Source organism: Mastigoproctus giganteus, chromosome 12 (genome assembly GCF_048544385.1).
Source record: "Mastigoproctus giganteus isolate SK-2022 chromosome 12, ASM4854438v1, whole genome shotgun sequence".
Classification (NCBI taxonomy): Eukaryota; Metazoa; Arthropoda; class Arachnida; order Uropygi; family Thelyphonidae; genus Mastigoproctus; species Mastigoproctus giganteus.
Window position 1 is genome coordinate 101,956,249 of NC_143586.1, and position 15,352 is coordinate 101,971,600.

Consider the following 15,352-nt stretch of genomic DNA (forward strand, 5'->3'; position numbering starts at 1 on the left):
GTGACATGATATAATTTTAATGATTCATCACTATTTATAATTTCATTCATAACACCATCAACCTAGCTGCTAACATCATTTGTAAATATTATTCATAATTATAACAATATATACCAATTATTCACCAGTATTGAAGAATAGGAAAATATCTGAACATCAGTTGTAATTTTAGTTCTGTAAAATATAAAAATATAGAAAATATACAAGTACAAAAAAAAAAAAGAAAAAAAAAAAAGCAGGGATGATATAAGATTTTTCTGGTGCATTAGCAACAACAGCTATTACATGCCCACACAAAGCAGGGAGACTGAAATGCATGGTACTCACAAAAAATCCTTAAAGAAGGAATCTTTATTCTAGTACTAATGTAGTATTTATAATATGCCATTGTTGGAAAAGGGCATGATTATATGAAAGTATAAAATCACTTAAAGATAGTTGCCATTGACTACTTTGGTCAGTGTACCAAGGAAAGTGTGCCAGTTCACATGGTATACAACTTTATTTTGAATTACATGCAATTTTCACTTTCACTATATTCAGTGTGCGCATATTCACAGGTCAATTTACATGATGTCAAAGCTAAAAAACAAAACATCATGCTGGATACTCATGGAGGAAACCATACTCCCTCAGCCTTTCATCAAACTATAGTACTTATTTGAAGAAGTTTTCAAGAATTTCTCTGGTCTTCTGACAGAATTCAAACCTGGATCACTCCAAATAAGTGAAAAGTGGCAAACCCACTTTCACAGGGGCCTCATATGAATGAAATGCATTCCATAATAATTTGCTGTGTAAATTATGGAATGCATTTACTATAACAATCTGGAGTAACACATTTTAAATATTAATTAATGCTAAATAAAATTACAGTGAAATGGGATGCTAGTCGTATCTTACTACACAGAAATATGAAACAGCAAAACTTCTTTTAAAGTGACACCTCTATTATATGTTTGGTTAAATTCTCATAGAAAATTTAAATATGAAATTGAAACCAACTAAAAATTGAGCTGTTGAAAGAGACTTTGGAAATACAGAAATGAATTTCAGCTAAGGGTGTCAATTTAAAATAAACTATAAAAATCTTGCAAAATAAAAATGTAAACTTCCATAAAACTATCATATGCAGAATTGGAATTTGGGGAGTATAATGTGTACAGAAAGAATAGACAGGACAGGAAGGGAGGAGGGGTTATGCTATTAGTTAAGAAACACATAAAATCTAAGGAAGTGCATCCACTAATTGACATTAGTGGATAATGCAATGTTAAGTCAGTGGGGTGTGACATAAGCATTGGGAAAGGGAAAATGAGAATAGGTGTGTGATATAGGCATAATGAATCTGATGAGTATACCGAGAAAAAGAGTGGCCCAGTAAATCAGAATGTCTTATAATGGGGGATTTTAACTTCAAAGATATTGACCGGAACTTGTGAGTTGGTCACTCGCACACTAGCAAGACTTTTGTAGATTTATTGGATGACTGTTTTCTATAGCAACATGTTCGAGAGGCAAACAGAGAGAGTAATGCTCTTGATCTGATTATCAGCAGTGATTCTTCATGCGTTAAGAACCTGCAGATAAAGGAACACTAGTTCCTTTATGTAATGTCATCTTTAAGTAAATGTCACTCATGTGACATTTACTTAAAGATGCTAACAGGAGAGAGAGCTTCTACAGGAATGGGATACACTTAATAAATAGAAAGGGTGCAAGAATATTTGCTGATGCTATCGAGGCAGTGTTAGGTGGATCGGAAAACTGATAGCTTGGGGGGGGGGGGGGGAATTCACAGTAGCCGCAGGCAGAAGTGAAAGTGATTCTTGCACTGCTTCTATTGCAATGAGCAGCAACCTAGAGAGCAAGTTGCTGGGGATTTCAAGAGCTGCTGGCAGTCATCATTGAACAAGTAAACACATGGGCTGTGTTAGAGTAACTAAGAATAAGAACAGGTGCATGTATACTTATGTGTACACAGATGCTAGAAGTATATTAAATAAATTTGAGGAATTTGAAGTGCTGATCAAGACATCAAAGGCAGATATTGTTGGGATATCAGATATGGTGTTATTGTTATTTGTTATTATTTGGTTTTTAGGAGCATTAGCAACTAAGGCCATATTGCTCCGGGATATGCGGTGGTCATTTCCTGACCTTTCCGCATCCTCCGTATTTGGTGGTGACGGGCTCGAACCCCGGTCTAATCAAGAAACATGTGCTACGCACTGCTGCTCCTTCCCACCTGGCTACGGAGGCGCCGCAGATCAGATATGGTGTCACAGATATAAGCAGTGCAGAATTGGAATTTGGGGAGTACCATGTGTGAGCCATAATTATGATAGTATCCTTAGAGTCAGATGAGGTCGCCATGAACTGGAGATGTGCAAATGTATTCCCAATTCACAAAGGGTGTGCAAAAGGTGATGCAAATAATGATAGACCTGTTAGTTTAACTTTTATTCTGGGTAAAATAATGAAATAATGCAGTCATTGGTTACAAGGGTGATACAGGATCACCTAGACAAGACTGCAGTGATAGTTCAGACACAGCATGGGTTTGTTAAGGAGAAGTCTTGTCTGACCAATTTGACTGGATATTACAATGTGGTCCCAAAGGAACTGGGTGCAAAAAATAATTTTGATATCATATATTTGGATTTCAGGAAAGCTTTTGCTACTGTTGCACATGGAAGACTGCTGTACAAATTGGAGCAGTATGGCATTAAGGGAAAGTTGCTGCAATGGATAAAGGGATGGTTGAGCGGGAGATGGCAGAGATTGGTAATAAATGAACTCTGCTCTATGTGCACTAATGTTATTAGTGGAGTCCTCCAGGGTTCAGTGCTGGGCCCATTGTTGCTTTGTGTGTTTATCAATGATATCAATCAAGGTATATCAGGCTTAATGTCCAAGTTTGCAGATGATACAAAGATTGGCAGGGTTGTTAATGACACTAAAGACAGTATATGCTACTGCAAAAGGATCTAGAAAAGTTAGGCAGATGGGCTGAGAAGTGGCAACTGAAGTTTAACATTGACAAATGCAAAGTACTGCATATGGGTAGCAGTAACCCAAGAGAAATGTACCAACTGCATAGTACTACACTCAGGGAGGTGGAGAATGAAAAAGACCTGGGGGTAATTGTGCAGTCAGATATGAAGTTCTCTGAGCAGTGCAGACAGGCTGCCAGAGCAGGTCATGGAATTTTGTCAACGATATATAGGAATTTTGCTAGTAGAGACAAGGAGGTGATAATCCTTTTGTATAAGGTAATGGTGAGGCTTGAGTACTGCATACAATTCTGGAAGCCTCATTTTAGGAAGGATGTAGAGTTGCCAGAACGAGTACAGAGAAGGGCAACAAGATTAGTGAGAGGAAAATAAGGGTGCACTTATGAAGAAAAGCTTAAGTTCTGCAAGTTGCAGCATTTGTAGACTAGGCACCTGCAAGGTGATCTGATTGAAGTGCATAAGGCCTTGAATGGTTTGAGCAGGCTCAATGCTGTCAGGATACTTTCACTTGCTCATATTAAGAACCTGAGGGGGGCATACATTCAAATTGAGGAAAGACAGTTGTAGAATAGATGTACACACCTTAATATCCTTAATGTCAGCATTAGGGATATCTTCCTTCCAGGGCTGAATATCGAGGGTTTAGTGTCAAACGATGTTAACTACATTTTGTAGTCAACGTTTTTGTAATTAATGAAGGGGAAAAAATTAATTTAAATTTTCTTGGTTTACTGTAAATGTATTTACAGCCTAAGCTAACTTGTGAACTACCAGAGAGATACAGTTCTATGACATGATATGCATTGTTATTTTTGTATAAAGTAAAACTAAAGTTATCTCCAAAAAAAAAAAAAAAAAAAAAAAAAATGCAATTATTTAGTTAATGTTGTTTGATGCTAAACCAACAATACATCACAAAAAAGCCAGCAGCATATATAAGGAGCCGATATGATTAGTATTAAAGAAAAATTTTGGTCTCAATTTCTAGTAATGCAAGAAAGAACTTCCAGAGGTTCCAAAAATGTTACATTATAAAAGCCTATTCTTTAAACTCCATTACAAAACAGACAGCTAATAATTTAAAATCATGATTGAACATGTTATTTTTGCTCCTTTTATCTTTATGCTGTATGAAATGCAAACTCACTTAAAAACCTTTGTATTCAATTGTGAAATGGTTTTAAAGTAACCAATGTGCACATACTTACCATCAGAAACTTTACTTTCATTTCCTTCGCAGTCGCCTATGTTAACTTGATTCTTTAGTTCTTCCTGAAAATAAATGTGTTACTTTTCCTATATGTTAAAAATGACTTGTGTTCCTTTGTTAAAAACTTTCTTTGATGCTTATTCTAAAATTAAAAGTTAAGTGTCTTTAAACAAGGAAGTTAAAATTATTTTTTAGATAAAAAAAAAAAACACATGACACATTTGAATAAGTTATTTTTAGGTTACTTTTAACTCAATAAGTTAACATTTTGGAGCAGGAAGAGGAATACCATAAGGTCACTATTTTAAAAAAAATGTCAGAGAAAATACAAGACAAAATAATAAGCAGGTGCCTCCGTAGCCAGGTGGGCAGGAGCAGCAGTGCGTAGCACATGCTTCTTGATTAGACTGGGGTTCAAGTCCGTGACCACCAAATATGGAGGAAAGGTCAGGGAATGACCACCGCATATCCCCGGAGCAATATGGTCTTAGTTGCTAAGGCTTCTAAAAAAAAAAAAAAAAAAAAAAAACCAAATAACAATAACAAATAATAAGCTGATGCAAAGTGATTTTAATAATTCAGCAATTCCTACACAAGGGTGTGAGAAATCAGAGGAAAACACACTCGCCATTAAAAAATATAAATATAAAACATACTGTATAAACATACTGAAGTTCCTATCAACATACCACTTCAGAGTGCACTTAAAATAATGCTATTAAAATTAACTTTGCTCATTCATTCTTATTATTTATTCCACTGCATACTGTCCTGGATAATAAATGACTGATGACTGAATTAATAATAGTAATTATTATTATTATTATTAGCTGTATGGTGCAAGGAAGCCTGAGCCTAATGCTGCACCAGCCAAAAAATAATAATAATAAATAAAATATTCCCAATTTACCCTGGGAGAGGGAGAGGGGGGGAGAGGGAGAGAGAGAGAGTCAAAAGTAGAATAGAATCACCAAGAAAGAGAAGAATGATTATATCCAGCTCAGGACCATGGGTGTGCCAAGCCCATACTCACCAGATGTGACCCCCTGGGGTTGTGCTTGAGTGGTCATTAGCAAGAGTGCAGTAGCACACGCTCTTAGCGAACAGTGGTTCAAGCTCACGGACCACTAAATATGATTAATGAATTTTTTCATGATTTATTGCAAGCTACTCCGAGGTGGTCATGCTGAAGTATAAACAAAAACATTACTTCAATTGTGTTTGATGGGGAACGATTACATATTCCTCATCCAAGGAACTGGAGGTGAAACATGCCATCAATTAATCAGTAAAATTTAGACAATTGGATAAATTGTAGGATTCCTTAGGGTACCGATTTGATTGACTTAATAAATAGTAGCAATAGCTTAATTTTCAGAACTTACCTTACTGAAATGTAAGGTAAGTACTGAAAATTAAGCTATTGCTATTTATTAAGTCAGTAAAATTTATTAATCTTATTAAATTTCATTGTCAATTGAATCGTGCTTTTTTTAACTAAATAAATATAGCGACCTAGTTATTACAAACATAACATCATAAATTAATACATATAAGTTGACAGGGGATAAGAAAGTCATAACATAACTCGGAGATAATATTTGATAACGAAATACATACATATATATATATAGTGTTATAACTGCATTGGGATATAGGTTTAGTGTTATATTTTGTATTGGAATTTTATTGAACTTGAATAGAAATCATGACTCAAACCAAAGCAGCAAAGCAAAAGGCTCAAACTAGTGGCTCAGGGGAGAACTGAGAGGGGCAGTTGTCATCTGAATCACAGTCTATTAAAAAATGCACTGCTTGTTTGATGTTTGTGGAGCAATCAGGAACAGGACATGATATTGGAAAGGGGAATGTCTTTGTGTGTGTGTGCGCGCGATGTAAGAAGTACGAGGAAATCAGGCGCCAACTCGGCATTGTTATGGGCTTATATGAGAGCTTGAAGGACAGGGTGGATGCCCTTGAAGAATTTAAATTGAGGGCCCATCAAACTCTCAGCTGCCCACAGACTGTGCAAGGCTCGTGGGGGTAGAATTTTTTTCAGTGTGGTCTGTGCTTGCTAATAGGAGAGACTGAAAGATTAACAGTAGCCACAGGAAGGGATGAAAGTGATTATTGCACTGCTTCTAGTGTAACGAGCAGCAGCAGTCTAGAGAGCAAGTTGCTGGGGACTTAAAGAGCTGCTATGAGTCATCATGGAACAAGTAAATACATGGGCTGTGTTAGGGTAACTAAGAGTAAGAACAAGTGCATGTATACTTGCATGTACACTAATGCTTGAAGTACAGTAAATAAAATTGACGAATTTGAAGTGCTGATCAAGACATCAAAGGCATGATGTCACAGAGATAAGCAGTGCAGAATTGGAATTTGTGGAGTACAATGTGTAAGGAAAGGAAGGGAGGAAGGGTTATTCTGTTAGTTAAGAAACACATAAAATCTAACGAAGTGCATTCAGTTGACAAGGGTGGACAGTGCAATGTTGAGTCTGTTTGGTGCGACATAAACACTGGGAAAGGGAAAATAAGAGTACGAGTATGTTATAGGCCTAATGACTCTGATGGGTACAATGAGCAGTTGTGCAGAGAAATAGAATGGGCCAGTAAATCAGAATGTCTTGTAATGGTGGATTTTAACTTTCCAGATATTGACTGGAACTCGTGAGTTGGTCACTCGCACGCTAGCAAAACTTTTGTGGATTTATTGAAGGACTGTTTTCTACAGCGACATGTTCGAGGGGCAACCATAGGGAGTAATACCCTTGATCTGATTATCAGCAGTGATTATTCATGCAATAAGAATTTGCAGATAAAGGAACCACTAGGTGACAGTGAGCACAGTGTGCCGATGTGGAATTTACTTAAAGATGTAACTACCATCACAGGTAAAGGGGATGGGGGCGCCTCTGTAGCCAGGAGCAGCAGTGCGTAGCACATGCCTCTTGATTAGACCGGGGTTCGAGCCACCAAATACGGAGGAGGCAGAAAGGTCGGGGAATGACCACTGCATACCCCCCCTCCCCCCGGATCAATATGGCCATAGTTGCTAATGCTCCTAAAATCCAAATAACAACAGGTAAAGGGAAGGGTTTTTGTTTTCATAAAGGTGAAATTTTTTGTGCTTTCCCTACAGTGGTCTCAGACAGTTTTAAAATTCTATACAATGGGATCAACTGATTATGTTATCAACAGTGAATTCTAAATGGGAAGACTTTAGGGACTTAATCTTGGAGGCTACTAGGATTTTCATACCAACTAAGAAATACTGTTCAAGATTCAGTACTAAATGGATGTCAGATGAATTAATGAGGCTTGTGGCAGAAAATAAAAATGCATTGGATGCATATATAAATTATCAGGCTACACAGAAGCCTGTGGCAGATATAAGCTAGTCTGTAATCAAATCACAGAGGATGTTAGGCAGGCGAAGACAGATTACAAGAAATCTTTGACAGTTGATGCAAAAAAAAACAGCAAAGAGTTCTTTACTTAAGTAAACTCTAGAAGGAAGAGAATGAATCAGATTTGTCCACTTCACATAGATGGTTCGACTACTGTTGATCCTGCTCAAGTAGTTGATAAACTGAATGAGTATTTTGCATCTACATACACACAAGTAGTTATTCAAGTGGGGGAATGAAAGAAGTTTATCTAACTCTACCAGGGAGTTAAGGGATTTTGTAATAACTGAGACCAAAGTGGAGGATAAATTGTTGAAGTTAAATATAAAAAAGGCACCTTGGGTAGATGGAATCTATCCAGTTATAATGAAGGGGGCAGCATGGGAAGTAAGCAAACCCTTAGCCATAATTATGAGAGCATCCATGGACTCAGGGGATGGCCACACAGACTGGAGATGTCCAAATGTATCCCTGATTCACAAAGGGAGTTCAAATAATTATATACCTGTTAGTTTAACTTCTGTTCCAGGAAAAATAATGTAGTCAACAGTTAAAGAGGTGATACAGGATCACCTAGACCAGTGGTACAACACCTGGGAGGGGTCGCCGGATAAATGAAAGACGTCGCGGAAATGTTTAAATAAATTAATTTTTTGTGCATATAGAGGCTATTGTTAAAATTGTTGTTAAACCTGTTGTTAAAATTACTTTTTCAATACTGTACATGTAGAAATCTTACTACTGGAACTAAGTCTGAGATACGAATGAACCCTACTGCTTCTGCAATTCGCCTTAATTTGCTCACTGACCATGGGCACAAAAAGCAGCTGACTGATGCAGCTTCTCAGTATATATTAAAACTTCTCAGTACAACTCAGCAAAGAGTAGTACCGAGAAGTACTATTCAATTAATCCCTTTAGCTCTTAATTCAAGCTGGCTATGCTACAGCACAAATTCTCAAATTGCCTAAAGGCCAGAGGTGCAAATATCCAGTAGCAGTAAATATATATAGCAAGTGTGTTGCACGCATGCTTTATTCTGCTTCATAATTCGGTGCTTTCATACAACTTGGATGTGTTTTTCATTCTTCTGCTACTTTTTCTATTGCAAGTTTCATTAATATTACGTTGTTTTTAAGAAGAAAAAAATACATATTTTACCACGGACAACTGGGTAATCAGAACAAAAAGGCCGAGGAGTGACGACAATAATATTGCTACAGGTACTTCAGAATCGCTAATAAGGTAAGAAATATTATATCATGTGAAAATTTGGACACTAATGTTATTCCAAGTGAAGTGCAACCACCAGTTTCTGGTGGAGAGCCATCATATTCCAAATCAAAAGGAACGAAAGAGAATAGAAAATATCAAGAGGTTTGGTTTGGTTTTTAATGGCGCATTGGCAGCTAAGGCCATAATGCGCCAAGTCAAATTTAAAAGGCTACTAAACATTTTGGTAGCCTAGGCTACCACGTCACGCAATTAACTATGATGTAAAAAAGGTATAGAGTAAAAGCATATAAAGTATAAAACTTAGATATTTGTATACAAATTAATAGATTGTAAAAAGTTAAAAATGTCAGACATGTTGTCTCTGTCACCTATTATCTGACTGAGTGTAAATGGTTCAGTCAAATTATTAAAAGCGGTAAAACACAAGCGCCGTGCTTCTATAAAAACAGGACATTCTATAAAATGATGACTGACTGTTAAAATAACGTTACACATCTTGCACATAGGTGGGTCATCCACCCTCACCAAATAGGAATGTGTTAGATGACTATGACCTATGCGGGTGGAGTTGGGTTTCTGATCCATAAAGATTTTAAAAACAACATTTTGGAATTCAAAAGTACATCGCCAAGGGTGTCAAGACTAATACTCAAGATTTCTAAGAGGTACAAGCCAAAGATTATAATGATTTATGCACCAACATCGAGCCATGATGATGAAGAGGTTGAAGAAATGTACACTGAAATTGAGAGTCTTCTAGATGAGCAGAAAACCCACTACACTATTATTATGGGAGACTTCAATGCTAAGGTTGGAAAAAGGCAAAACAGCGCAGAAAGAGGAACTATAGGAAATTTTGGAATTGGTGAAAGAAATAAAAGAGGTGAAAGACTTGTGGAATTTGCAGAATCTCAAGGACTGTCAGTAATGAACACTTTTTTCAAGAAAAGGGTGAACAGAAAGTGGACATGGAAGAGTCCAAATGGATTAACAACTAATGAAATCGACTTCATCCTCACTAACAGAAGATATATTGTGAATGATGTTACCGTCCTGAATAAGGTAAATGTTGGAAGTGATCACAGAATGGTAAGATGTACACTTGACATAGATATAGGAAAGGAAAGGAAAAAACTGACTCGAGTAAATAATACAAAGGTCTTTGAAATAACAGAGGAGGAGAAAAAAACAGTATGTACTGGAACTTAAGAACAAGTTTGAGCTTCTGCAGACTGCTCAGGACAAAGATATCGACGAGGAATATTACAACTTTCTGAAAGTGATAAAGCCCAAGAAACCTATAGGGAAACAGAAATCCAAAGAAGAAAAAATTAGTCAAGAAACACTTGTCATGATGAACCAAAGACGACAAATGAAGAGCAAGAAAAACACTGCCAGGGAGAAAATTGAGTATACTGAGTTATGCAAAGCCATTAGAAAGAGACTCAGAGAGGACATAAGAAGATTTAACACAAGAAAAGTAGAACAAGCATTAAGGGAAAACAAAGGATTTAAATCAGCAGCCATGAGCAGTAATACAGAAAGACAAATGATACTGAAACTGAAGAATAGCGATGGTGTGCTTATAAACAGCAGAGAAGGCATAATTCAAATAGCAGAAGACTACTATAGAGAATTATACAAGGAGCGAGGGAATGATACCAGCAGTGGGGAAGATGGATTGCAAAGTAGCAACACATACGACATACCCGATATTCTTCCTGATGAGGTAGAACATGCATTGAAGAAAATGAAGAATCGGAAAGCCCCGGGGGAAGATGAAGTTACTGTAGAGTTGTTAAAATTGGGAGGAAGAGACATAACACAAAAACTGGCAAGGCTCTTCACAAAGTGCATTAGAAAAGGTGTGATGTCTAAGCAGTGGAATAATGCAATCATAGTTTTGCTGCATAAGAAAGGAGATAAATCAGAAATTAGAAATTATAGACCAATTAGCTTGTTATCCCATATCTACAAGTTGTTCACAAGGGTCATTACTAACAGATTAGAAAGAATACTTGATGAGAATCAACCGAAAGAGCAAGCTGGCTTTAGGACAGGATTCTCAACTACGGATCACCTTCACGTAATATCACAGCTAATGGAGAAAGCAAATGAATATAAAACACCATTATGCCTGGCATTTGTGGATTATGAAAAGGCATTTGACTCCATACAGCATAAGGCAATGTTTCGGGCACTGGAAAGACAAGGCATAGATACTCCATATATTATGATTTTGAAGAAAATATATGAGAGTGCTACATCCTTTATTAGACTAGACAAAGACAGTAGCAAATTTAAAATCGAGAAAGGAGTTCGACAAGGAGACACAATATCTCCGAAGCTGTTTACTGCTGCCCTTGAGGAAGCTTTCAGAAGATTAGACTGGTCGCAGAAAGGAGTCAATGTGAACGGAGAGTACCTAAACCATTTACGATTTGCAGATGACATTGTGGTCATAAGCCACGATCCCAAAGAATTAGAGGAAAATCTTAATCAGTTATGCACAGTTAGTAAGGATTTCGGACTCATGATGAATATGGCTAAAACAAAAGTAATGATGAACAAGTATGCCACGGAAAGGGAAATAATGATTGAAGGAGCAGTAATTGAAAAGGTGGAGTCATATACTTATCTGGGACAAGTTATTAGCTGTAATAATGATAAATGGCTGGAAGTCAAAAGAAGAATAAATTTTGGATGGATAGCATTCAGGAATTATAGTCACATACTGAAGAGCAATATCCCAGTTTGTCTGAAACGTAAAATAATGAATCAATGTATACTCCCCACCATGACTTATGGAAGTGAAACTTGGGCACTCACCAAAAGAATGGAAGAGAAGCTAAGAACTACACAGCGAAGAATGGAACGAATTATATTGGGAATCAGACTGTTAGATAAGAAGAGAAACACATGGATTAGGCAGCAAACTCAAGTAAAGGACATTCTTATCAAAACTAAAGAACTAAAATGGTCTTGGGCAGGACACATAGCTCGAAGACATGATGACAGATGGACTAAGAAAATAACAGAATGGTACCCAAGAGGAGCTAGAAGAAAACCTGGAAGACAAAGGCGGAGATGGATAGATGAAATTCATGAGATTTTGAGTAGTAAATGGATGGCCAGTGCTCAAAACAGAAGGAACTGGAAAGTTGCTGGAGAGGCCTTCATCCTGCAGTGGATTGAAAATGGCTGATGATGATGATGATGATGATGACCTATGCGGAGCCGAGCAAGAACAACTTCCTCTCTTCGAACCCTGCGTAGACTGGACTGCCATTGCGTAATTACAGGCTTAATGTGATGCAGTTTATTTGTGGCCTGTCCGTGCCAAGAATCTTGCCATTGGGAATATAATTTAGAGCATATTATTTGCCTGTAGTCTGTATAGGGGACTGACAGGCAAAGATTATCCAGGGAAATGGCTGATTTGGCAGTAGTATCAGCTAATTAATTTCCCCGGATCCCAATGTGGCTTGGGATCCAGCAGAAGCGAATATCAAATTCTAATTCTATGAGAGAAAAAAGAATCTGCCTGATCCTGGACAGGATCGGATGAGGGTTATACCTCACCGATAATAGAGCCTGTAACACGCTTAACGAATCACAATAAATCATATACCTCTGGTAGTCGCAATTTTTAATGTTATCTAGGGCTGTTTCTATTGCACGCAACTCTGCAGTATAAATGCTAGTTTCTTGTGGGATCTTATTGGATAACGTTTTATGAGGGAACACAACAGCAGATCCCACATAACATTCGAACTTTGAGCCATCTGTATAGACTGGCAGAAAGTCAGAATACTGCTGTCTATGTGATACAGTATTCTGACTTTCTGCCAGAATAGCAGAATACTGCTGTCTATGTGATGCAAAGAGTTGCTGGTAGACAGATGGCAGTGTAGTAGCCTTCTCCCAGACCTTAAGGGAGGTCACAAGTTGGAAAATAGGCATGCCAGGGTGGAAGGAATTGCCTGGGTGACGTCTACAGTCATGTCTAGTTCATTCAACAGCCCTTGAATCTGAATACCAAAAGATTTGTTGGCAGTCCGACAGATGTAGAGGTTTTTCCAATGTGACTCAAAAACGGATGCCCACGTGGGATGATCGGACAGGGATTTCAATTTGAAGGCATACTGTAAGGACAACTGCTTACGTCGAAGATCTAGAGATGGTTCATTAGCTTCAACGTAAAGGCTTTGGGCAGGAGGTGTGCGAAATGCTCCAGTGGCTGTCCACATAGCCTGATGGTGGATTGGATCTAACCAGCGAAGTACACTATCTCTAGCAGAACCATAAACCTGAGACCCATAATCGAGTTTGGAACGGACAAGTGCTCAGTAAAGACGAAGAAGGGTAATACGATCTGCACTCCACAAAGTTGACGAAAGGGCACGAAGGTTGTTAAGCCCTTTAATACACCTTGTCCTAAGCTGACGAATATATTGTAAAAATGTCAGCTTCTTGTCGAAAATAAGTCTAAGGAATTTGAATTTTGCTACAATTGGGATGTTGTTTTGCCCAAGCCTTAATTCTGGGTCAGGATGAAGATTACGTTTGCGACAGAAGTGTACATAAACAGTCTTCTGTGATGAAAATCTGAACCCATTAGCCAAAGACCAAGCTGTAAGATGATCAATGGTTTTCTGCAGTTGCCTTTCAATGACCCTCATATTGCATGAATGATAAAATATAGCAAAATCGTCAACATAGAGGGCACTGTTACCGTGGGTGGAAGTTGTTCTGTGATGAAGTTTATTTTGATTGCGAAAAGCATGACACTAGGACGGATCCTTGTGGAACTCCCTCTTCCTGAGAGAACACTCACGAGAGGGTGGATCCTAAATGGACTTGAAATTGGCGATTCAAAAGAAAGTTTTTAATAAAAAGAGGAAGATTACCTCTAAGACCAAAGTTATAGAGGTCTTTTAATATTCCAAATCGCCAGGCTGTGTCGTGCACTTTTTCAATATCAAAGAAAACTGCTAACATATGCTCGGATTTAATAAAAGCATCACAAATGGACATTTCCAATCGGATTAAATGATCCAAAGTTGACCAATTTTTTCCAAATACTATACAAGGCGTGCATTCTTTCCAGGACTTTGCACAAACAGCTTGTCAGAGTGATAGGACAATAGTTACTTGGATTTCTAGAATCCTTTCCTGGTTTTGGGAAAGCAAGAACGATAGCCTTTCACCAGGAATCCAGAAATTGTTTGTTAATAAAAATTGTTAAACAAAATTAAAAGGCGATCCTTAGATTGTGGTGAGAGGTGTTTTAACATTACGTAGTGGATGTCATCGGGCCCCACAGCACTTGTGTGCGTGAGAAAGAGTGCTGCATTTAACTCTTCCTGTGAAAAGGGCTTATTATACAATTCAAGCCTTTTTGAATAGAAGTTTAGTGGGTTTTTCTCACTTTTCTTTTTCAGGGCCAAAAACTCTGCGGGAAAAGATGTTATTGCAGAGATTTTTGCAAATGTTTCCCCTAGAGTATTTGCAACTGCAGTTCAATCTGCAATTGGACATCTGTTGTGCTCAAGGATCACTGAAGGGCATGGTGGATATTTTCCCTTCATTTTCCGGATCTTATCCCAGAATACTTTTGAGCTAGCGGCCCGAGTTATGGACGATGTAAAACGAATCCAAGATTTCCTTTGGCTCTGACGTTGTACATAACGCACTTTCGCACGTGCACGTTTGAATGATATTAAATTTTCAGTTGTGGGATATCGGCAGAATATCCCCCCAGGCTTTGTTTCTTTTTTTGCTGCCATGTATTCTGAATTCCATCAAGGTTTGGGAAATAGTGGGAACCGGCTAGATGATTTTGGGATTGCAATTGCAGCTGCTTGGACAATCGTTTCTGTGACATACATGACTGCATCATGTATTGATGCTGCTTGGACAATCGTTTCTGTGACATACATGACTGCATCATTGATTGACTCCTGACTGACTGTAGCGATGTCAAGATTTGCCAGATGTTGAAAGGCATTCCAGTCAGCCTGATCAATCTTCCACCGCAGTAAACTAAATGGCAGACGCTGTCTACCACTAGTTAGGATGGTTATCGCGGGGAAGTGATTGCTTCCATATGGGTTTTCTTCTACCTTCCAAGTAAGTGAAGGAAGGATAGAAGGGGAACAGATATAAAGATCAATGGCAGAGAATGTACGGGTAGGCATGTGGAAGGTGTTTGTTCCCACATTTAGGAGGGAGAGGTCATTGTCAGTGAGCATACGCTCTATGACTCGTCCCCTTCCACTGATGTTAGCACTACCCCACAGAGTGTTATGTCCATTGAAATCCCCAAGAATTAAACAAGGGGAGGGCAATTGCATGATAAGATCATCAAGGTCTTTCTGGGGGAGGGATGTCAATCCCAGGTGGCAAATAAACAGAGCAGACAGTTAATAAGAACCCCACTGTAAGGCGAATTGCTACAGCCTCAATGCTAGT

General features: G+C 38.1%; 1 protein-coding gene across 2 annotated transcripts in view; it reads right to left on the minus strand.

Annotated features, from left to right (window-relative positions):
• Window positions 1-15,352, minus strand: part of LOC150077304 (nucleosome assembly protein 1-like 4) — a 432,049-nt gene that overhangs the window by 183,606 nt on the left and 233,091 nt on the right. For both annotated transcript variants that reach the window (XM_090386809.1, XM_090386808.1), the window contains one exon: window positions 4,226-4,289. In XM_090386809.1, coding sequence (XP_090242935.1) covers window positions 4,226-4,289 — 64 coding nt within the window. The remainder of the gene's footprint in view (window positions 1-4,225; window positions 4,290-15,352) is intronic.